Genomic DNA, 25,548 nt, shown 5'->3' on the forward strand with positions numbered 1-25,548 from the left:
TTTTCACATGTATAATATTTTAAGAATAGTATATTCTCTCAAGTAGATAGCAGGAAGAGAATCCAGCCACAGTTCCAAGCAAGTCCACTGAACATGCTTGGGAATGGATTTCTCTTTATTGCCACTTCGATCCTAGTCAATTACCAAAGCTTCACAGTTCCCACAAGCTGCAGTGTTCATACTTCAATATGATGCAGACATATCTTTTTGCATATTACCTCTCCCATCAAGATTTAGTTCTTTACAATGTAGCTCTGTATCATGAAGGACACAAACATTCTATTTGTTCAATAGGTTTCTGTGAACCGGCAAGTAAGAGACAGTTTTCACTGCTTTCCCATCACCAGATATGTTGCAATGAAGTGTACAGTATGAAATAAATTATTGTAGCTATAAAGGCAACAGCAGCAGGACATAGCGTTGGCCAACACACTCCCTGCACTACAGTGACCAAAGATGACCACCACCACCATCATGAACTGCAGATCACTGGTTGGCAAGACATTTGCTTGCTGCTAGTTCTAAACCACTTTTACAAACACAAAACATTTTAGTATTACTTTTCCATGTTACTTCTCAAAGGAAGCTATGGTTAATATCACACAGAAAAGACATTTAGAAAGTCCTATCTTTCCATTAACGGCTACACCAGAACAGAGGTTGCAAGCAATCTTTTCCTCTGCAAGTGTGTTGTGATCTTCTGTTTATTAGTCAACAGAAGAGCCATTCTCACTTGTTGCTTTTGCTAGTATTCAGCTCTCAAGCAAAACATACACAGGCCTTGTGTTGGTTCTAGACGACACAGACACATTAAAAAGGCCCCTCTGGAGATAGGGATTAGATTCTTTCCCAACTACTTTTTAAAGGGTTTTGCAGAGGAGAGTAAAAAAGTAAACATACATGGGACCATTCAAAACTAATGTAAGGCAGGTGTATTTCACACTTGTGCTCCTGTAGGGAAGTGGGAATGAGACCAGAGCGTTTCAGTGTAGACTAGTAAATCAGCAGCTGAGTGGAAAAGAACATACAAAACTGGTGAAACACACAAGCGAGATAAGCAAATGGTCCCACTGTCTCCACTTACATGAAAAGCATAAGGATCTTCTCACTGGTTCTTGAGAGTTCAGTGCAGTTCAAATAGCATGCCATTTTGCTCATGAAATCTTTCCCTCCTGTGGCTTACCAAAATCCAAACATCTTGTCTACAGCTGTTTTAAAATATTTACATCTAGTCTTTTATCTAAGTCCACAAGGAAGCTAACTACTAAAGTAATATATAGGTCATAAAAAGAAAAAAAATTACAATAATACATAAAACAAAACAATCCCAAATAAATCATGAAAATGTCAGTTTGCAAAAGGACCAGCTAAATAAAACAGCAAAACATGAAAGTAGAGAACAATGACAGATATATCCAACTCCCCCCACTCTTCTAAAGAATGTCACTTTAACCTGACACTGAAACACCATCAGGAAAACATTTCCCAGAGACAAAGGGATCCACAATCTTTGTGACAGCTGAAAGGGCCTATCTGATACAGCCACCTACCAATCCTTTATTTTATGGGGACGACACATGGAGAAGGGTCACTGTGAGAACTCCTTTAAAGCAAGTAGGTAAATATGGGAGTAAGCAGTACTCTAAGTACCCAGGACCAAGACCACTTAGGATTTTAAAGTCATCATGGCAGCCAATTAAGTTGGCACAGAGTTTGCACAATAATGACCCACGTAGGTAGCCTCAGTTGATCATTTTGCCATCACGTTCTGAACCAGATGAGCCCAGAGACTCTTCAAATGCAGCCTGATATAATATATGTTACAGAAGTCTAATTCAGATGAAAGGAAGTTTAATTGTGGTAGTTAGGCTGTTCTTCTGCAGCAAAAGGCACAGCTTGAAAACCAAGCCTAAAGAACAGGTGAAAAGCACTTCTTAGAAACCCCATAAAAATCTTTACTTGTGCAGATGCATAGTAACTGGGGATAATGGCAGTTTTTTTAAAATACTTCGAATTAGTTTTAAAGAATCTAAATGTCTTCTAAGTGTTTCATTAAAGAGTGCCTCTTTGCACATAAGTAGTTAAAAAAAAACTAGCACGCATACTTGTCTCGCGATCATAGCCGATGCTTGAATTCCTCTCTCTGATCCCCATCTTCCACCTTCGGCCAATTTAAGGCATTTCAAATGGCATGCCTTAAAATAAAGATGGGTAAAGTTGGGGGAGGCAAAGGGAAGCCCTCCAAGAAAAAATTGTATCATGAATCGACGGTCTCCTTAAACCTATTCTAGAGGAACTCAGGGAGATTAAAGACTCGTTGCACCAAGTGGCACAAACTGATGACACTGCAATGGAGTTGAGAATCACTATACAAGAGGAGGTACGTGAAATACAAAGCAAAGAAGAGGGGCTTGATAGCAAACTAATCCATCCTGATAATAAACTAAGAATAAATAATATTATGCTGAGAGGTTTTGATAAGAATGAGGAAGGCTCCACCGACCTAATAGCATTCCTCACAGGTTGGCTTGCCCAGGAGTTGAAGCTGGAGGAGAGAATTGCACCCACTATAATAAATGCCTACAGAGCGGGAAATGCGAGGAACCCAAACTTAAAAAGACAAAGAGATACAGTGGTGAACTTTATGGACTTTAGAACAAAGAGAAAAATATGAAAGTTGCAAGATCTAGAGGCCATCTCTCCTTTCAGAATAAAAAGATTTTTGTCTATCAGGCCTTGTCCACAGAGATTCTTTCTAAAAGAAGAGAGTTAAAGCCAATTGTTTCTAAACTGCTGGAAGCCAACATTAGATACCGTTGGGCAGCTACTACAAGACTCATCATATATCATCAGGGCAAGACTTACCAAGGTACCAACTTAAGACACCAGCTCTCAAACGCTTGAAAGCCTGCAACTGGATGCCTCCCTAGAACCAACTCCCAAGAAAAACAGATCGAATGGGGACCAAGCCTCACCAAAGAAGTGGAGTAGGATCTCTGTTAAGAAAGACACCTGAAGAATGTACAGAGAACTTTGTAAATGCAGCTTTTGAGTTTCGTTTTTCTTGTTCCTGTGAGTGGTGATGTAATGAGCCTATTAGATAGTCATAGCATTTAAGTTTCATTTTCTTCCAACCCTCTGAGGAGGTGGAGCAGGTGAGCAAAACTGGCTCGGCTTGCCTGCGCTGCCGGGGCTTCCCTGAAGCAGTGGGAAGGCAAACTGTGTTGCTGGCCAACTAAGTACTTATCCCCTGCATACTGTGCCTGTGCGGGGATAAGCTGTGAGTTGTCGGGAACACGGATTCCCTTTTACGTTTAAGGATTTAATTGGAGCTGTGGGGTATCATTGGACAAGTTACGGGACGCAATGAAAGCAGTCATAAGAGAAAAATATATTGCAATTGATTCAGCCTATTAAAAAAGAAAAGAAAAATTTAAATTAGAACTTTTAGACAATCTCTCAAAATTGGAACAGAAACATAAGAAAAACTTGCAGCAAAATGGTATATAAGCAAATTTTGGCTGAAAGGAAAAAACTGGAGTCATTAGAAACATCTAACATTCAGAAAAATATCCTCTATCTTAAACAGAAATTTTGGCATAAAAATCCCAAATCTCTTAAATTTTATTTCCCACTGGAAAGTGGGAAATAAAAAAAATCTAATAGATTAATTAACTGTGTAAAAGATAGTCAGGGCCAAATTCAAACTGGTTCAAAACATATCTTAGATACCTTTTCCAAATTCTATACAAAATTATATCAGTCTAATAACCCAAATGAGGACAAAATCAGGAATTATATTAATAATATAGGTGCTAAAACAGACTAAAAAAAGAGTATTTAGATTTAATGAAACAACCTATTACTTTGCAAGAAACCCTAGCCACTATTAAATCTTTGAAAAACCATAATATACCTGGAATGGACCTCTTCCCAGGAGAGTATTACAAAAAATACTCCCATATCAGTACTGGCACCCCAGCTAACCAGGATATATAACCTTATCCTAGAACAGGGTATTATTCCCTAGTCCAAATATGATAAATGATACTCAGACCTGGTAAAGATGCCACAAACCCAACCTCATACCGACCTATTTTGCTACTCAACCAAGATACAAAAATATTTACAGCAAGATTGAATAAAATAATTCCCAATTATATCAACCTAGACCAATCAGGTTTTATGCCCAAAAGGCAAATGACAGATATCAGGAAAACACTACAGATAATTAAGCACAGTAAAAAACTAAAACGATTTCATTTATATTATCCCTAGACATCGAAAAGGCTTTTGATAGCATTGAAATGGGCTATTTATAATGTTTACTTCAAGAGAAGGGCTTTGGTCCAAACTTTCTTAGAGCAATTTATTTACTTTATGCCTTGCCCACCACAAAGATAAAAAATAATAGACTTAAGTCAGAAAAAATCAAATTGCTAAGAGGTACGTGACAGGGTTGCCCGTTATGTCCACTGCTATTTGCAACGGAACCCTTTGCTAACTATATTAGGGAATGCCCCACAATCAAAGGCATAAAGACAGGAAGAAAAGAGTATAAAATATTATTTGCAGACAATATGGTTTTGTATGTATCTGATCCTAAAATTTCTTTAAAAGCCCTGAAAGAGGCTTCCATTAAATCTGCTGAAGTGTCTGGCCTTACTATAAACAATAACAAGAGTGAATTATATCCCACAGTAGTACCAACAGAGCTAGCAGGATTTATTAAAAGCATCTACCTCTTTCAAATGGATTAAACAGTATTGGCAATATCTGGAAGTTAAAATCCCAACCAACTTAAAGGATCTACAGAAGATTAATTTTACAGAGCTAAATTGCTCACTAGACTCTTTTTGAAAAATGGAATAAAATCCAACTTACATTACTTGAAGAATAAACTTAATTAGATCCCAGGTGTTTCCTAAATTTTTGTATTTATTTAGAGCCCTCCCAATAATAATTTAAGGAAAAAACATTTAAAATTTGGCAAACTAAAACTGGCAAATTTATCTGGAACAACAAAAAGCTTAGGATCTCCTTTGAAACCTTAAAAAGACCAGTAAATATGGGTGGCCTTGAGGTATCAGACCTCAAAACCTACTATGAAGCTATTAACCTTAAAAATATTATAGTGATGACCAATTTGATTAAATCTGAGTGGAAAGATACAGAATCAATATATATAGGAGGGAAATCCCTCCAAGAAAGCATTTGGAATAAAAATAGTGAAGAAGCACATGCTGTTACAACTAATCAGTTTCTTTATAGTGACTTAAAAATTTGGGACACCAATAGGGCCAGACTAGTTCCACCCATTTCCCAAGTTTCATCTTTTGAGGGGCAAAAGCGGTTTAGGCCAGCTGAAAACCCGAACTCATTTAATTGGTGGAAGCAAAATAACAAGACAAAAATTAGAGACTTGACCACAAAAGTTCTAATACAGGAAAAAGCACAGCTGGAAAAGAACTCCAAAACGCAAACTCCATGGTTTGAATACCTGCAGGTAAAACACCTTACAGAAAGCCAATAGGTTAAAGAAATTTTAAAAAACCACTCTCCGACTTTGAAAGATTGATAAGTTGTGAAATGGATTGTCACAAAGGACTATCATCTAAAATATATCAAATTTTATTGGAAGTGAAAAAGGAAAACCAAATTCTTTCTTATCAAAGAAATTGGAAGAAAGAATGCAACACTGAGTTATCAGAGGATAATTGGGAAAAGATTGGGCAATCCCACAGCTTTACATCTAAAATCAATATCAAAATGCAAACAGTTAAAATCCTTATGGCATTGGTACCTGACACCTGTTAAAATACATCATATAAGCAAAACAAGTTCTTCCAGAAGTTGGAAGCAATGCGGCAAAGTGGGAACTTTTATGCACTGCTGTTGATATTGTAAACAAATAAGTAACTTCTGGGACAACATAATCAAAACAACAGAAACTATCACAGAATACATGGTACCTAAAACACCAGAGGTTATATTGTTGAATCTTTGGCTAGATCCATCCATTCCAAGATCTAGAATCAACCTTATATCAACCTTATTATCAATAGCCAAATCAGTTATTGCCTCTAAATGGAAACAAAAAAGTCCACCCACAATCACAAATTGGAAAGATAAGACTATGGGATTATTTTATAATGGAAAAGTTGGCAGATCAAATAGCTCAAATGAAACATCAAAAACAAAAGTCTTGTCTTGGAGCAATGGATTCCAGTTTTGGAATATTTAAATAACAATGAACCCTCAAAACATAACACCTTCAAGATTGGAACACTATCAAAGGCTGGCATATCTTTAAATTTTGTTTGCAGAGTATTGTATAGATGCGGTGTATTGTATATTACCTAGTCAACATCGCTAGAGTGTTGGTAGGAAGGCAAGAACTATCTAGTCAAATGTTTTAAACCTGTTTAATGTTTGTTTTTGTGTTCATTAACTGTTAAAAAACTGAAAAATTACTGAATAAAATATAAATTAAAAAAAATCTGCTCAAGCTGTGCCATCTACATAAGGCCAGGAGGATCCTGGGAATTACATTTCTTTAAAGCATTGCATGCTGAACACCACTTGCTTCCCAGCTAGGTTTCCCATTTGGTCTTTTGGAAACAAACAAACAAAAAACCCTTGCTATAAACTACTATATATTTCCAGAAGATGTTCCATATAGCCTAAAGGTATGCATATTTATTCTAAAGTATGAATGAATTCAATGTGATCCACATCCAAAGGAACAAAATTCATTCACAAAAGCTTTGCAGTATAGTATTATGTTTTATTTTAACTTTATTTTTAACAACAAAGTTCTATGTAATTCAATTCTCTTTTTGTCTCTACACATACAATAATGTATCTTATTCACCTTCTTCAAGCCCTTGAAGACTGTATATTTCAGCTCTATGTGAACATGAGAACCAGAGCAGTGTAGTGGTCAGAGTGCTGGACTTGGATCTGGGAGACCAGATTAAAACCACCCCTGTACTATGGAAGCCTGCAGGGCGACCTTGGGTGAATCATCCATTCTCAGACCAGCCAAAGGGTTGTTGTGAGGATAAAACGGAGGAGAAAACAGTGTAAGACACTTGGGGTTCCCACTGGCGGAAAAGGTGGGGTTTAAATAAAATAAACAAACAAGAGGAAGCATGATCTTAGGGTCAGACACTGTCAAAACTTGGAATTCAAAATCCCATCACTCTTTTAGCATGAACTACTTTACAGGGTAGTTGATTCAATGAGGAAAGGAAGAATCATGTACGCCACTGGGTATTCCATGAAGGGATGGCTAAAAGTGAATGACAGAAAATGTATCTTTAGCAGCACCTTCCCCAACAGTAGCAAACTAAGTCTGTACACTCAAATTAAAGTAAGGAGCCCAAGCCAAAACTTTTAGCTTTATATCCTCAATGACAACCCATTCCATCAAATGTACAAATATCTGCAGCATTCATAGTATATATCAAACAAGAAATATTCACACACACACACACACAAATCAGCCAAAACTTTCGTCTTAAGGCACCTATTAAGTAGAAAGTTTCAACATTTCTGAAAATGAAATGCTGATGGGTCCTCTCACTTGCACATCACTGTATCAGGTTCTTTTCACTTCCCACACAGCACACACTGAGAATGATGCTCAATAATCAAATGTTAGTCTTTTCATTGAAGTGTATTAAGTATTTCTACACAGATATTCACGCGTCAGTTGGTGAGCTCGTTCACACTCATGTCCAAGTATATAATTCCTTTCTATGGGGTTAGTCAGAAAATGCAACAATTTGATTCTGCCCTAGCTAAGCAAATTGTAACCATGCAACACAGCAAGAAGCAGAACTCACAGAATTAGGAATCTAAAACAAGTTCCACAGCAATCCATTCCTTTAAATATTGATCCCATAACAGGATCACAGGGCTGAAATGGCATCACGTAACCCAACCCAGACCACACACAGATTTCAACCCACAGTGTCTGCCTCCTCCTGTCTTCTCTTAAAAAGTAGTCTTAACTGGAAACAAACACAACATCAAGCAAGGAAAAGTGAGAGGAAACTAGGTCACTAACATATCAAACTTACCTTACCAGTGCATCGGGTTTGCTTAGCTGGTTATTGGGAATACAGTTTTCCATTAAGTCTTTGTGTGTGCTCGGGCTCTTGCTAGCACACTTCTGTTTTTTTTCATTCTTAGCAGATGAGGAAGGGATGCTCCCATTAGTTGCACTGTGGCTGCGAGGTGAGGAGTTCACAACGCCGCTGGCATTTTTGTAGTTTTTGGAAGAGGCAGTGCATGAGTCCTCTTTTAAGAGGTTTTCTGTACTTCCCACAAGATCATTATTTAATCTTTTGCTATTGATATGGTTCTCCATGTATTCAATTTCCTGTATTTTAGAGTCTACAGGTTGCAAAATATTGTTATTTATTCCAAGGTTATGCTTTTTGGCATCTTTGTCTTTTTCTTTCCCCTTTTCTCTGTATTCCAGTTCCGGTAACATTGTAGATAATTTTTTATTGGCTGGAATACCCCCATTGTGCTGCAAAAGTATTGAGGAATCCATATCTGACAGTCCTTTGGCTGCTGAAAAACAAGCCAAAAGAAAGAACACTATTAATTTTTACATATACAGTGTGCAGTACATTCAACATATCTGGAGGTGGGAGCTTACAAGTAAAGTTAGTCTGATGAACAGATCTTCCAAACTGTGTGTCAAAAGGAGCCCTGATTTTGAGGGCATAATGTTTGACAAACATCAGCAACACTGCCCATGGAGCCGCTTTGCAGAGTCTGGAAAGGGATATTCCTCTGAAGCATTCAGACAATGTAGCACCTGTTGAACTCAAATGATTGCTTGGAGGGTTTGCTTGGCAAATTATTGGAGACTATCACAGCGAAGAAAAACACATCCCCTTATTAGGGAAGCCATAATAAGTGAATCATTTTTGTCCCTTTTGACAAGAAGAAAAAAACCCTTTCCCAAGAAAACTAAAATTGGTAGCTGAAAAAATTATAGCACCAGAAGGATACTCTTTAACTATAAGAAGATAGGAGCTCTTAGAAAAAATCTCAGAAAAAATGCCTAATGATGTTGCCATCATGACGTGGTCGAGAAAGAACCGAATAGCTTCTAGAAGCATGCTCAGGGAGGCCAGTTGTCCTTCGCAAAAGGACGGAAGAAGTGCCTAACCTGCCAACTCTTGAACTCTAAAAGTTTCTGAAGACATTCTACAGAGGTAGAGAACACAGTTACAGGTCAGTAATGAGAGCATGGGGAAGCATAGTTTGAAGTACAGGGCCGGATCGACGGGGGGGCAGGGGGGTAGTCTGCCCACCGCGCCGTCAAAGAGGGGGTGCTGGGCGCAGCTGCCAGCCACCGGGAGCACACAGGTGGCTGAGCAGAGGGATGGGAGTCCACCCACGCCATTTGCCTGCCCTGAGGGCAGGGGGCATGCAGCAAGCCTGCTGCCCCGTCAGCATACTGCCTACGCAGCAAGCTGGCTGCCCCGGCGTGCCGCGGAGCTGGTGGTGGCAGCGCGGGTGGCTGGGAGGCCACCCGTGCTATTCACCTGCCCCGCTGAGGGGGCGGCTGGCTTGCTGCGCGCCCCCTGTCCTGCGGGACAGGTGAATGGCATGGGCAGCCCCCCAGCCACAGAAATTACGCCATCACGCAGCGCCAAGAGCACATGCGTGATGTGCACGCGTGCGTGTGGGCCGGACTTGGGTTGCCCTGGGTGCCAGCAACCCTAGATCCAGCCCTGCTGGAAGTATCATGGTCTGTTTCAGCGCACGTGTAAAATAAACCAGGGTTAACACTGCAGACAGAAGAAGGTAGAGAAACTGGTTCAGAGAAGGAGCACATGTATACAAGGCTGGCTGCAAATGCACAAGCCATGGATTGCAGAAACCTGTGAAAAAGCAGCCACTTACCTTCCTCTGCTTCTTTCTCTTGTCTTTGTAGCATCTGCTGTTCTGGGGGTAAAGCTTGCTGAAGAAGTTGCATGTAAAATTCATTCTCTTTCTGTACCTCCTTTTGTTTTCTTAATCGCATTTTATAGCTGACATAACTTTTGAAGCCAAAACCCAAAGTCACAACAGGATAGCCAATACTGGATGCGGGGTGGAAGGAAAAAAAAGACAACTATTAATAGAGACATGGGTAAACTACTGAGATATTCAGGATACAACCAAATATATAATGATTACAATCCTCATCAGAAGCCCTGATGCTCACAGAAAGGAACAACATAATATTGATATTCATTCATAATTTAAAGTGTGATTATTTATATATCATGGCAAACAACAAATTAAGTCTTAGAATTAAAGCAATGATTACTAACATTACAGGATACCAACAGAAATGACAATGCAACTGTATCATTTCAATGGTGAAGTAACCTTATTGGTCATGGGAAGACTTCCAGATTCAAGCGCTGGGACTTGAGAATGCTTAATATAAAGCAAAAGGGAAAAGTTTACCATCAAGCAGTACAGGCTAAGCACACTGAAATAAGTTAACAATTTAGAAATTCATTCCTTAGTCAACCAGTTTCAGTGCTGCCCACCCTTCAATTTTCTGGCCAGCTAAAACTTCACCCTAAGAATCTTCACAAGAACTGCTTTTACCCAAGAACCTTTTCTGTAGCCACACTGTTGAGGTTCAGCAGCTCCACATTTTACTGCACAGGTACAAACTGCGTGACTGCAAAAATGCCAACTTGAAGAACTCTAATTACTGGTATGCAACTGCTCTTTCCCCCTTGTAAACTAGAAATACAAAGTGGTCATATATATTCTATGTTGGGATGTTGTTGAAGCCAACCTGAATATTACAGCTGGTTCCGAATGAGGCACTCTGATTACTGTTAAGGGCTGGCTCCTGGCAGCACTTCTTGCCTATTTTAAAACAGTTTCATTGGCTGCCAATTAATTTCAAAGTTCAGCTCAAGTTACTGTTTTTGACTTTTAAAGCTCTTCTTGGCCAGGAAGCCACATCCCGAAAGGACTCTCCCTTCAGTCTGCTACTTTCTGGGTATTCCCTCACTAAATATGGCCCGCCTGTTTTATGGAATGGGCTCCCTGATAAGGTGAGGATGGCATTGTCCTTGGAAACTTTTAGGAAACACTATAAGGCTATTTTATTTACCAGAACATTCAACAGACTGTAAGTTGCAGGCATTTTATTAGGTAGGGAAGCATGGAGACTGAGGTTTTCTTGTTATTTACGGTTTTTTAAAATTATGTATTACCAACTGCCATAAGGGAAAGTGCGATATAAGTGTTCTAATAAATAAATGTCAGAAAACACTTTTGCACAGTCTCTCTATCATATATACATGGAAAAGAGCAAGAGTCCAGTAGCACCTATAACACTAACAAAATTAGTGGTAGGATATGAGCTTTTGTGAGCAATAGCTCACTTCTTCAGATGATCTATCATATATACATATAAGCTGCTGTCAAGACAGGAGTGTCAGTTCACGCACATGATGTTTCCAGTCTTCCAAACTATGAGCCTTGTGCTCACGTGCTCCCTCCTCCCTTTGCAGTCTCCAAGTTGCTCAGTTATTACCTGGTTTAGAAAAAAACATTGTTTGCTGTTACATCTCAACTGGCAAACTATGGCTTGAATCTCACTGAGAATTTTGGTGTGCGTAAATGGAGGAGGTAAGACATTTGCAGATTCCCCCCTCCCATGGCAGTCCAAAACACCTCCTGAAATGCTGTTCCTGGGGGTTGGGAGGCCCCATAAGTAGCCTGGGAGGAGGAATCAAAGGTCTACCAGCAGGAGGGGAAACTGGTAAATATCACACCCCTCCCTTGGGAATTCTAGGTGGGATGCAAGCCTATGGCTCATACTTGTCCACAGCAAGGCAACTGTGGCTTCCAGCACCAAGCACAAACCATAGTTTGCTAGTTTGGATGCAACAACAAACTACTGGTTGCCTGAAGCAGGAGGTGACTAGTGGATATGACTGTGCAGGGAGAAGAGGAAATTCTCAAGACATGTTCATGATCCCCACCACAAAAAAAATCCCAAACAAACCAAAACCAACCAACCAACCAACCAAAAACCCATAGCTTCCATGATTGGAAATACTATGCCTGAACTGGCACGTAATTTGTGCAAAGGACTGGAGAAGCAGTGCCCCTTTCCTCCAGGATGTCGGGGTACTATTACATTTATGAAAAGGATGTTCCACATACATAGAAATTATGGGGGTGGATGTCCATGAGCTTCAGTTAACTCAAGATGCTGAATAGGGTTTGCCCTGAGTGGTTGGAGAAAGTGCTCTTGCAGAACAGCTCTCAGTTAACAGGAGAAACAGCCATATTTTCAGCAAGTATCATTTTCTCCACTGCACCTTCATAATACTGGAACACTTACATTATGTTAAAGCAATACATTAATTCTCTGCAACAGGCAATATGCTATCCTAATTCATTATAGTTCAACAGTCCACTAATTCTATTAAAGCAATAGTCCTGGGCACACTTCTGCCAAATGACCCTTGTTGACTCCAGTGGAGCTCCACTGGTAATTAATATGCTTACAATCCTGAACTGCAACAAATTAATGTATCAGCTAAGGTTTTAAAATCACAACTGTAAAGCAAGAAAAGTACTAAGTAAATCGTGAAACAATATATTTAAAAGGGGGCCTTATGGTTCTAATAATTCCCTATATAAAATCATCCGAGCTATTCATATAACCAAATACCAGCAAATCATCAGCATCTGAATCCTGGCTGAACAAGGAAGGCTAAGGTAATGTTGACATCGTCAAAGTGCAAGGTAAACTATTCTATGAAGGAATGCACAAATACTCTACGTAGCACAAGATCCTTCCTACCTTTTTGCTGTTACTGTAGAACTGGGGGTCCAAAGAACAACATGTGTACAGAAAGTGCTTCTAAGGGGCCAGCTTAACTTGCCATCATCCTGATTTAGTCAGCAAATTGCTGAAACCAACCCCTACCCAATACACACAGCTATAACCTCAGACCTCTCACAACAGGTATTATACATCAAAGATGCTGCTGGAAAGAAGAAGAAATCCAGGCTGCAGGAAATCTTCTTTCTTGTACATAGTTAAAAGCTTCAGATCCATGAAGATCTGAGGGACAACCACCCACCCACTTACTTCTGATATGCCAATCGGTATGGGGCCCTCACAGCCAGCTTAGATGTACAATTCAGTACTCTAGAGAATTAAGTCCTCACAAATACAACTGTTGACCATCTGAAGCATATGAAGATTGAAATTCCATTGGTTTTGTAATGGGAGACAAGGTCATACAATTTGAATAAAAATTTAACAAAAAAACAAACATTTGGAGAACACTTACCAGTGCGCAGCAAAAGGTCGACAGAGGTCTACATGAAAGTTTTTGAGATCTTTAAATCTAATTGCTGCTTCAATATAAACAAACAGTATCCAGAGCGACACTGTTGGTAAGCACACTCCCCTCTCTGTTGAGGACAGACAAAAAGAATGCCAAACATCATTAACATATAAAAGGAAACCAGAATTCTTAAAAGAACGAATTTAGAAATTAAGAAATCAAAATCAACAGTACTCTGTTATGACAGTTCTAGAACCAAACTGTACTGAACTAAAATAAGCTGCTCTTTTCAAAACATGGATTTTAAAAACCTATAAATTTCGTCTTGTAGTATGTTCAATTGGTCCTGCATTACATTTAAAAGAGAACAGTAAATTTATTTAAAGTATTTATATCCTGCAATTTGTGACCTAACAGGTCCTCATAAGGCAGATTAGCAGTTTAACATATATAAATCTAAACCCACACAGAAATTAGACAGAAAGCCTACCACAGAAAGAATACCACAGTTGCCCAGTCAACATAAAGTTAACTAACTCAAACCTCTCCTGAAACCAACCAAACAACACTACTCTATTTCTTGGACACCATCAGCGAGGAGGCCATATGGACCTTCCTCAGGAAGGTGTTTGACATATTTGGCGCAACACTATAAAGAGGCTTTTTAGTATGTTGCCGAAACACAGATGGTGGGGACACATGCAGCAGGGCCAATCACGATAGCACAAATGTTTGGGAATATTTCTCTGGAATGAGCAGATCCTTTAATTATGGCAAATTGTATCTACCCCATGCTATTCCTACTCTGCACTCTCCTCGAGAAGATCGGATATGAATTGGGTGCCATGCAGTACAATCCTAAACAGAGTTACATACCTCCAAGTCCACTGATATCAGTGGCCTTAGAGTACATTTCTACTTAGGACTAGAGATGTAAAATTTCTGGAAATTCTGAAGCGACAGAACTCCCAGCCCAGGAAAAAAGCAGAATTTGGGGGGGGGGGGGGAATGAAATATATGTGAAATTTACTTTCCTAACAAACTTAAAACTACATTTTACAGATTGAACAATATAAAATGCATAATTTAATAATTCATATGTAAAATCACACGGTTTGACAGATATATGGAATTACAAGTATAAATGTCTTAATTTTCTATAAGAAAAAATGCGAGTATAACAAGTAATTGAGAAAGTTGAAAACTGCTGCGCTCTATGCTACCAAAATATGTATCTTTAATTTTCTGCAATCTAAGAGATAGGAAAAATAAAAGTAGAAAATAAATTTTGTAGTAAACCAAAGTGTATTATTTTGGGCAGAAAATCTCTGAGTCACAGTAAGAAGGATTGCAAGTATTCTTGGATATTAAGCTGTCTAACACTGAAAATACAGAAATCTTTAATAATGTATTATCATTAAACACATTGAAGCATATTAGTTTTGGGTAAAATAATTTACATGTAAGCAAAAAAGTACTTGAAAATGTTGTGAATGTCTACTGTATAAGAGGGTTTTTTTTTAAAGTACTCCTCAAAATGTCACAATTGAAGTCCTCATTTCATGCTTTAAGTTTGGAATGAATAAACTTCTTTATAAGACAAGGTTTGCCTCACTTTTTAAGACATTTTTTATCATGTATATTTTATGTTTTTAATCTATTGGCTGCCTTGGTGACCCTGATGAGGGCAGAAAAGTGGGATATAAAATTTGTAAATAAATAAAATGAAATGAAAAAAATATTTCAAAGGAGGCATTTTTCAGTACTCCCCCTAACTTCCCATTCTTTCCACTGGAAAAACTGAAAAAGTCCTCAGATATTTTCATGCTATATATTCTGAGTATGAAAAACCTTGCCTTATGATACATTTTCTTTCATATTTTCTAAATAAAATAATTTTCACATTTTGTAAATAACAATAAAACAAGTTTTTAAATACATGAAAAAGAAAATATTTCATTTTTTCCTGATGCTCCCCCAAATTTTCCAATTTTTCTGTCAGAAAACCTGAAAAAGAATCTTCAGAAAAAAAAGGTTTTTTCCAGATTTTTTTTTTTAACCAGGCTCTCTCATCTCTAGGTACCACATGACGCAATACTAAACTGAGCTACATACAGGGTTGCCAGGTTCCTGTACCCAGTGGGGAGGGGAGGCTGGCATCTATGCACCTGCGTGATGACATCACTTCCGGGTGACATCACTGTGCATGTGTGAGTGCTTCGCGCTGTGAAGCGCACGAGCGCTCTCGGGATGGCGTGACGACGTCACTCCCGGGAGTGATGTTGTCATACCAGCCTGGGAGCATGCTCAGGAGGCCTGTTCCTGCGCGTTCCCCCATGGCTGGCCAGGTAAGTGGAGGCAGGGGTCAAAGGGTGGGAATGGGAGATACCATGCCCCCACCAGGGGACCTGGGATCTCTAGTTACATACTTCGGTGTCCAGTAAAGTCACTGGGCTGAGAAGGGTACAACTCTGCTTAGGACTGCACTGATAATCACCCCAAATCCCCCGTACATTTAAAATTCTGCCAGCTGATAGACATGAGCTGGTACAGCATGGTTACTAAAAGACTGAACCACAAGTCAGGAAGCCTCCTTAGGACAAGCTGCCCTTTTCTCAGCCTCATCCTGCTTTCTACAAAATGGGAACAATGACACATTTCAGAGGTATAACGATTATACAAAAGCACTTTAGATGCTTGAAAACTCCAGAGAGACCCTAAATATTACACACCACTTTACATCAGGGCTGCCAGATTTGAATATACTTCACTGTAAATAAAAAGCAGGCCAAAAAAGCAGATGGTGCAAGTAAGCAAAAAGTATTTGTTATTTAGATTAAAATTCCCTATGCAGTTTGCCAAGAAGACTTCAGGGGAAAATAGTGATGGTCACTACTGATCTTGCATTCTCACTGAAAGAATATCAAAGGACCACCAGATTTCCTTAAAGAAGCCTTCTTGGCAAAATGTGTAGGGAGTTTTAATCTGAATACACAAATATGTTTTCCTTACTTGCATCTTTGAGTTTTTTGCCTGCTTGTCTATGAGACTGGTGCAGCCCTCTTGTTTTTCTCCTACACTTCACTGTACCCTGTAAATGAACTTTGCAAAATTTGAATACATTTTGCCAAAAGGCAACTTGAAAAGAAGGGGAAGTGATTTGAGGAAGGGTGGAGAAAGATTTGAGATAGAATGGAAATAAACTCTGCCTTGATTAACGTTTCATATTCCTCCAAATAAGGTATTAAAACCTACTTTAAACTCATAGTCTCAAGTTACAGTTTGTTCACACAAGGAATGGGGAGAGGGGAGGAAGGAGCTGTGGAGAGCAGCCACACAGAAGCAGTTCCCACATTACAGCTGCTAAACCCCTTTAGTGGGTTCTTCCTTTCACACAGCAGCTTGTTTCAGATGTCAGATTCCTGATTTACCAAAGCACCCTAGTAACACTTGGCTGCAACAATTACACACTGAGGGAAAGGATATTCTTCCTTGCTATCCGATCATCTCCCAGCCGGGAGACAATTAGGCAATAAGGATCATCTCACTGCCTCGTCAATGCTGCAAAAAAATCCACAAAAAAGCTTGTCTGCACAGACCGATGTGTAAGCCACTTGTTGGACATTCATGGCATGAAAGAACCAATATGCTTCCTTTTTATGAAGCTTCCCACTTCACCCTTTTGGAAAGGGTCCTTAAAAAAAAACTTCACAGGCAAACAGCTTTACAAGCCAGACTCTATGCCGGTGGTTCCTGTACCCAAACATTACAGTGTAGCCTGAAAAGAGGAGCCACAGGGAAGAAGCTTTCATGCTACTGGCAATGTATGGATTATTCCTGTGAGAATCTGTGATTTGATCACCAAATGACTTCCAGAATTAAAAATTCACAGTATTTCGTTTGTTATTCTGGAGATCTTTTATGTCAGTAGTTTTCGAACTGTGTTCCTAAGAACCCTGTGGATTCCCAATGAGAAAAAGGGCTGATAAACTTCTATAAAAAACAACCTGCCCACCACTATCAAATTCCCCAGCAACATGTTTAAGGTCTTGCTTTATTTTGCAGAGGCCGATTGAAATGCCTAATAGGCCTGACCAGCACTCAACATGATCCAATTTCTCTGCCAGAAATTCAGCAGCCAACAGGTCAATGTGGGCTCATTGGAGTGACAGACGCCTTTCAGTTTCTTCTAAAGCAGTTGTGCAGCTTGGGTGGAGGGGATCAACTCTTCCTTCCCTCCACGCACACAATTTCTGCCCCCTCTCCCATGGGGGTATGTTCCAGTGGGAGACAAAGACAGCTTAGCTTGCCGGTCTTTTTCCCTACCAGGGGTAGCAGCAGCTCAGAGAAGCTGATTTCTATTTGGAACATGGCCGAGGAGGAGAAGATAATATCCTCTGCCCATAACCCCACCACACCTCCAGGAGTCACTTTGACATTAAAGACATTTGGAGACCAGAAGGCTGAACATCAGCATCTCGTCTAGTTGAGCTATATTAATCAAGGTATAGTGTCAGCCACAAGATGATGTGGTCAGCTCATGTCAGCAAGTTAAAGATATTTCAAGACTGAACTGGGCACTCCTTTGAACTCCAACCAAGGGAAGAGACTTTTGCAAAATATAACCATACATATCTTACACACTTCTCCAATATTTATATAATGAAATGTTAACAAATTAGATGGCCTACCTGTGTGCCAGACATACTGTACCCAAACATATGTGCTGGCAGCAAAAAACAGCCACTGTATTGGTATGAAGAGCAGGCATATAATATTGGACGTGAATGCTACACAAACAAAAAATACTGAAAAGGCCTGAAAGAAAAAGTTGGGTAAGGAGGGAGGGGGGGGGGAGAGAGAGAGAGAAGGAGAGAATGTTAATATTTTAAATACATTCCAAAAAGTTTAAATGATGGGTTACAATGTTCTTTTATTTAAGCTTTTTTAAACATCTCACACTTCTAAGGAAACCTTAAAAACAGCAACAGTGGCAAAACCTTATTTCTATTAGTCTTATCAAAAGGAAGGGTTTTCTTTGAGGAGGTTATATGTTGCTTATAGATTAAGATTCCATCTGACCTTTTCACAAGACCGAATGAGCTTGAACTGGTTTACTTCAGGGATGCTTTATTCATCTATTTTCCTACAACATTTATCAGTCCACTAATAATTCTTACAAACAAGATAAAGAGGAAAAAAAGTAGTTTGCTGTTATACACACCAGTCCCTGGTATCTGAAGGAATCATAAACACTCCTGATGAACAGCCAGAATGGCCAAAGATATTCAAATCTGAACTCCAACACAAAATCAGCCAGCAGGACAAGGGCCCAGACTACAAGAAATTTCAGGTACAGAAAGGTACTGAAAGAGAGGGAAGAAAAGCAAAACATTAATTTAATACACACAGAACATATACACATATACATATTCAAACCACAGGTCAACATAACCACTTGCTACCTAAGACACAATCCCTGAACTTTCCAGTAAAAATATCTGGAACTTTCTCCAGACAAAGCGTGTGCTCTACTGCTGTGCTCCTGCACATCTGCAAACAGCGAAGCAGCCAAACACCACTCTTCTTGTTCAGAATAAATATATGGGGATAACCCTATTCCATAAAGTGTGACACATACTGAAAATGTCATTGCATAAGAACTTGTGCTAACTTAAAGCTATACACTCAAAGGTTTGTATGTTTTTGTCTCTCTCCTGTTAGAGAAAAGGTATATTATGTAACTGTCAAAGCAAGACTTTTGCAGCTTCTCCAATATGCTTGTGCCATTATTTTTCTCTAGAGAAGTTCAGCTAGCAGCTCTTTCCTCATGTAAGAAGAAAGTATATTGCTACGGTTACCATTTTTGATTTACAATCCTCCGGCATCTGTTTGCAATGCTCATGTAATGCATAATTTGTACAAGAAAAGCTTGCAAAAGTTCAGTGCGTCTCATCCCTACATGAGCATGATGAGAAATACACAAGAAGGCTACTAAAGTGTCTCTGTGCCAATTCTGAATCTGTATGCAGTCACTTATATGCAAAATTGTTCAAGAAAACTCAGAAGTTAGTGCAAAGTGTGCCACAGAACATTCTAGCATCCAAGCAAATGATGAAAAGTATACATTTACTTGTATACTAAAAGTATACCATGTAATCTGTTTGTGGGACCAGCTACCATCAGACAATGCCATCAGGTATGATTTTTATTAGCAAATGACTAAATTCAGGCCTTTCATGAACTTCACAAAGTGTCAGGCATTATGAGAAGAATTATTTGAAATACATCTGTGTGATGATATTGCAAAATTAAACAGCCCAAACACCTGCAGGCATAATTCCAATGAGAGGATATTGCTAAAATGCCTGTTTCTTGAACAGTTGAACACATCTGCCCACAGCAAACAAGTAGTATCAACTGTCATGTGTGATAGACAATTTCATTTATGTAAATCTACACATCTACAGAGGAACTCATCATTCTTGATATGTAGGAGGTGTTATTGTTGCCAAGTTCCATATTGATTCCCCCCCATCTCTTACACAGTCTTCCCCCTCCTCTCTACGTATGTTATGTGATCTATTTTTTATTGTGAGCCTGTTAAGAGATATAGATCCAAACAAACAATGGAACTATCAGCCATTCTGACAGTTCCAATGGGGGTTGGGGCGATATACATCCAAATAAAAAATGTTTGCAGTCAATCACATCACAGCATCACTAGAGGCAAGGAATTATACACTACACAAATACCTCTGTACATAAACAGACTGTAAAGGATGACAATAGATACACCTGTCTAGACTGTTTTCACTCCTATTTCAAAATCTCATTGAATGGATTAATGAATTTAATACACAGAAGTTTGTGTTATTTCTCCATCCTTTTCCAATAAGCAAGTTAGAAGTCAAATAAACATTTAAGGTGCAGATGTAAGAGTGAGCGAATTAAAGCAAAAACCATAAGATGATGATACGTATATTAGTATTCCCTCTGTTATCTCAATGCCAAAAGTTCAGGACTGTGAACAGTTGTTGCCTTAAAGTTCTCTAAATGCTGCTGCTTCTTTTTTCAATGGTCATATGATTATTAAAAAGCAGGCTGCATTGGATACAAAAGGTTATTCATAGATCTGAACAGCCCTCCAGTAGTATTTCACTGCCAACACACAACAGAAAGTACTTCTCCCCTTTGGTGAGAATAAAGATATCACACTAATTCACCAGTTACTGTGAGTTTCTGGAAGTTATTTCAGTGAAACAGTACACACATTACACAATACAGCTTCTTACAGCAGAAAAATAAAATCAAGAAAGCTTTTCAAGCAGTTATTGGACACGCAACAATCAAGTAAGAGCTTCCTGATCACAAACACAGAAAACCTTTCACACGGAGAGCACGTGAAACACTATTTCGCTTTTCAAGAGCTCTCTCTCTTTCCAGTAAAAAGCCTAAAAAAACATTTATTGTAGGTGCTAGACAATGGAATGTTCACATGTCCAAACAGAAATGACTTTATTTGTACAGTTCAGGAGGCTTATACAATCATGTAATGAGATTTTCTTCCACAAAGGTAGCCTGTTTTTTTGGCCTCAGATCAGATTCCAATTCTATACTTGGATGGAATGTCTCCATCCACTGGAATATTTATAAATATTTATTTGCCGCACTCTTAGCATGGCAGGTCTGAGGTGGCTTCTATCTCACAATAATTAACACACAGTCAACAAACAACATATATCATAAAATAAGGACTAAGCTATAAAATCAACCACATAATAAACAAGATCAGCAGCAACTGCTACAAAACTACTAGTATCACCTGTAAGAAGACAGAACATAAACATTAACACCTAAAAAGCTTCAACAACAAAATCAAGGGAAAGCCTCAATTATTGCTGTTGGAAGGCAGTTCCATAATCAGGGCTCCCCAGTGGAACAGTCCCATCTCTGGTAGCCACTCAGCTTACTTCTGAAAGTGGGGGCACAGAGAGAAGGGTCTTAGCAAGAGATCTCAGTGGGCAGGCAACTGCATTTTGGGACCGGACAGTTTAAAACCCTAACCATCTTGGACCAAGATCAGACACCACCACTTCTCAATTGGCCCCAGAAACAAAGTGGTAGCCAGTGTAGATCTGTCATTATTTGGTAAGATGCACTTCAAACTGCTTGTGCCAGTTAGCAATTTCAATGCTGCATTTTGAACTAGTTGAGGTTTCCAAACAGTCTTCAACTAGCTATAATCATGAGTAGGTGATAAAGTATTTGGAAAGTAGGAAGTTAAGAGCTTCACAAATCGAGGGGCCTATGGCCAGTGCAGTATTAATGTTCCCAGTCTCTTGACTATAGTTGTGAGATTGGAAGTGCGCTACAAACTCACAGGTTTGCATCATTGCTGTTGCTAAAGCTAACAACAATTAGCCATGTACCCAAACTTTGAAATTAGGGTTTGAAATAAATTTCAAAATCCATCTAAGATACCAATTCTGGGAATCACTGATGAACATATAACATTACACAATGGTTAAAGCAAGTAAACAAAGGAATAGGGGGAACCAGGCAAGTGAAGGGGAGGAAGGAGAAAGAAAAAATGCAGTCCTCTGTTGTTTGTTCTGAATATGGCAAGGGCCTAGAATTTATGTAATGTTCTTTCAGCAAAGTCAAGCCTTTATTCGATTCCCCCATTTTACAGTGATAAGACAGCAGAGTAAACAGATGAAAGAATATCAAGGATGAAGACAGAAGAAAATGAAGAGAACATGTCAATGATAACGACAATTTAGAGAGCAGGGAGGAGAAAAAAACCATACCTATTGAAATGTGGTATAACATTAGTCAGGATAGCTGAAGGAGTCAAAAAGAAGAACCTAAACGATGACACAGAAAAGGGATTTCAGTGATCAGAACATTTGGTGTGGACTTGCAGAGTGGTTCCCAGCTGCATTTCACAGCATTAACAAAAAATAGTCACTATCTTAAGAACTGGCTCCCTCAGGTACAAAAATAGAGAGCATTTGGAAGACTGATTTGCTTCATCTGCAGATTTTGCATAACATTATTATAGGCTCTGATCATAAAACTCTCCTAATCAGATTTGCAAGTCCTTTTCCTTTTGGGGGTAGCTGTTTCTGTCACCCTAATCAGTCATGCCCATCTGAACACCTGTCCCATGTGCTCTAAAAGGCATTCTGATCAGTAACACTTTATGCCGCATGCATTGCCTAAGCTTACAGGCTTTTAGGACAACAGCAATTCTCTAGAGATAAGATTTCTTCTTCATTTTCTGCTTCCTTTTTTGCATTTTTCCACTGCACCTCCATTCCCTACATTAATCTTTTTATCCTTTCCATCCATGCACTCATACTTTTCTGCTTTCTCTCTTTTTCTGTGCTGCTCAACTTGCTCCTCCTTTTCGTCTTTTCTCATAAAGCAGCAAAATTACCACTTTCGAGCACAACCATGCAGTACCTCAATGAGTATAGCAACATCAAGGCATGACTTCAAACAATTCCGAAGCTTTCGCAGAATGGAAATAAGGAGTTATAATTTTATTGATGCATACTGTGGCATTCCCATTGTACCTGCAGATCCATTTGCAGATACAGTTGTGTAAAAGAACTGAAAGAAAGCTGGTTCAATTCTATTTACGACCTTTGATGGGGTTCAGCCGACCCTGGCTGACTCAGTTAGGAGCCTACAGGTTATACTAGATCCAGCGCTGCTGCTAGAGAAGCAAGTAAATGCAGCTGCAAATCAGGCCTTCTCACAATTCAACGAGCCTTGAAGATGGCCCCCTACCTTGACACAGCCGATCCAGCCACCTGGATTCATGGCACAGCAACATTGAGACTAGACTACTGTAAAGCCTCTACATAGGCCTCCCCTCAAAGTTGACCTGAAGAGTACAATTGGTGCAGAACGCTGCAGCTAGTTTACTCTCAGGAGTTAGGTGAAGCATGCATATCACTCCTATTCCGCAGTCACTCCATTGGCTTACCATCAGTTACTGAACTCAATTCAAGATCATGGCTATCACATTCAAAGCCCTTCATAGCCTCAGCCCCTCAATATCTGTGTGACTGCCTCTGCCCTTATGGTCTGCCAGAGCAGGTTTGCTCACCTGGACATGGCCTTCTGTAGGTACCGCCCTGCAGTTGGCCAAAATCAACAGCTGCCCACACACATGCTTTCTCTGTGGTAGCCCCCACCTTATGGAATGGCTGCCTGAGGAAGTCAGGAAAGCTCCCACATTCTTGGCATTCCACAAACTATGCAAGACTGAATTATTCAGGAGGGCTTTCTATCTAGATTATAGGGCCGTGCATTAGTAGGCAGAGACATGCATTGGCAGGGACAGGGACTATATGCTCTGATGAGTACTGTCTACTGGTGCAGACATGTCATGAGTTTCTATGTTGCTTAACATGCCATGTAAATTCTTTTCTTTCAGAAAGATTTTATCTCTATGCTTTTTTTCAAATTTTCCGCTACCATACTCTATTGTATCTCTTTTTACTGACTGTCCTAAGTACTACTGTTCATTGTTGTACTTTGCTCAGTGAACATCCTAGCTATTGATTATATTGTATTTTCACTCACACTGCGTAATCCGCCTTGGATTTCAGTGAGAAAGGCAGACGAAGAAGAAGAAGGAGGAGGAGGAGGAGGAGGCCAAACGACAATCAGGCATAATAAACACAAGTCCTGTGCTTGTATGCTCCATTTTCTTCTTCCCCCTAGATGCTGTGATTAAATTAGTTACTGGAGAGAGAGCAGGCACAGAGAAACTCTTCTTCCTCTGATCTCAGAACTAGAGCCTGAGAACATCCAATGAAATTAATCGGCAGTAGGTTTGAGACAGTCTTAACAGAAGTCTTCACCAGATATTTGCAATTACAAAATTACAATTACAAAATACAGCAATGGCAGGTGTCTTAAATTTTTTTAAGATAAGACAAATTCTCATAGGATTGGCTGTCTCTGTCTATAACTTTTGACAGCTTGCAGTGAAACTTACTGTCAGTAAACCTATGAGTTCCAGATATCTGGGATAAATGGAGAGTGGGCATAATGTCAGAGGGTTCTGTGCAACTTCTTTGCTAGAAAGATCTTTGATTCATCCAGCAAGACAGTTCATATGGAGGCGAAATCTGTTATATTGGTTAGTAAGAGAAGTTTCAGAGTTCTTACGTGGCGAACATTCTCTACAAGCAATGACTTTTGACATAGCGGATGTCAAAATAAGAAGGCCACGTGGACGTGCTTAGAAAGACCAAAGGAACATACAGTCTAAATATGACAGATGACAGCTGCTAGATGCTGAAAGAGATCTAACCATGTGAACTGCAGGACTGTCGTACTGGCAACAAGGCACGGTTGAAGACAGTGCTAGGTTAACAGTTTCTATGTAGAAGAAAGGGTCTAGACAGTGACAGCAAGAAGTTGGAGAAATCAGTGACACACTGCAAAGGAAGACTTTTGGCAGGAAAAGTCTACCCTGGGTACCAAGCACTGAAAACAAAGAATTTTTACAAAGGGTCAGAATCAACAGAGTGATGATAATTAGATTGCAAAGGCAAGAAGTTTTGCTGAGGGTTGAAGACAAATGCCTCGAGAACCTCCTGTGAGTGGAGAGAAAGAAATTAGCTGCTTAATTTTACTGTTGGTTTATTATGCTTTAATGTAAATTGTAAGCTGCCCTGAATATTACTGAAATGAAGGGGCAAGCTATAATTGACTAAAATGAATTGACATTTGTTAAGCACGGCCCTTCAGGGTACAGTGTAAGAGTACATGATGTAGAAGCTGAGTGGGTCTGGATCCAGTCAGTGTGTGGATGGGAACACTATGTGCACTGCCATGACAGAAGGAAAGAAAGATACAATGTAATGAATAAATCTATCAAAGGTTGTTGAAATGGGCATATCGAGATTGAACAAGTGAGGCTGACAGGCAACTGACAGAAAGCCAGAGTGGTGAAGTGGTTTGAGTATCAAACTAGGATCTGGGAGGCTCCAGGTTCAAATCCTCATCTGTTATGGAAGCTTGCTCAATGACTGGGCCAGTCACACACTCTCAGTCTAACCTACCTGAAGGATTGTTGAGAGGATACAAAAGAGGAGAGGGGAATGAGGTAAGCCACTTTACATCCCCACTGGGGAGAAAAGGTGGGGTATAAATGAATAAGGTAAAA

The 25,548-nt window shown here is 39.5% G+C and overlaps 1 protein-coding gene across 3 annotated transcripts in view; it reads right to left on the reverse strand.

The window, feature by feature from the left end:
* MACO1 (macoilin 1) overlaps positions 1-25,548 on the reverse strand; it is an 89,040-nt gene that overhangs the window by 48,568 nt on the left and 14,924 nt on the right. Inside the window, exons 2-7 of one of the 3 annotated variants that reach the window (XM_054999398.1) lie at positions 22,166-22,222; positions 18,577-18,718; positions 18,044-18,170; positions 13,356-13,479; positions 9,934-10,112; positions 8,088-8,586 (exon numbers count right to left, since the gene is read on the reverse strand). In XM_054999398.1, the coding sequence (XP_054855373.1) occupies positions 8,088-8,586; positions 9,934-10,112; positions 13,356-13,479; positions 18,044-18,170; positions 18,577-18,718; positions 22,166-22,222 (1,128 nt within the window). The remainder of the gene's footprint in view (positions 1-8,087; positions 8,587-9,933; positions 10,113-13,355; positions 13,480-18,043; positions 18,171-18,576; positions 18,719-22,165; positions 22,223-25,548) is intronic. The other 2 variants (XM_054999400.1, XM_054999399.1) reach the window with 2 other exon arrangements.

Source organism: Eublepharis macularius, chromosome 15 (assembly GCF_028583425.1).
Source record: "Eublepharis macularius isolate TG4126 chromosome 15, MPM_Emac_v1.0, whole genome shotgun sequence".
In the NCBI taxonomy this organism is placed as follows: Eukaryota; Metazoa; Chordata; class Lepidosauria; order Squamata; family Eublepharidae; genus Eublepharis; species Eublepharis macularius.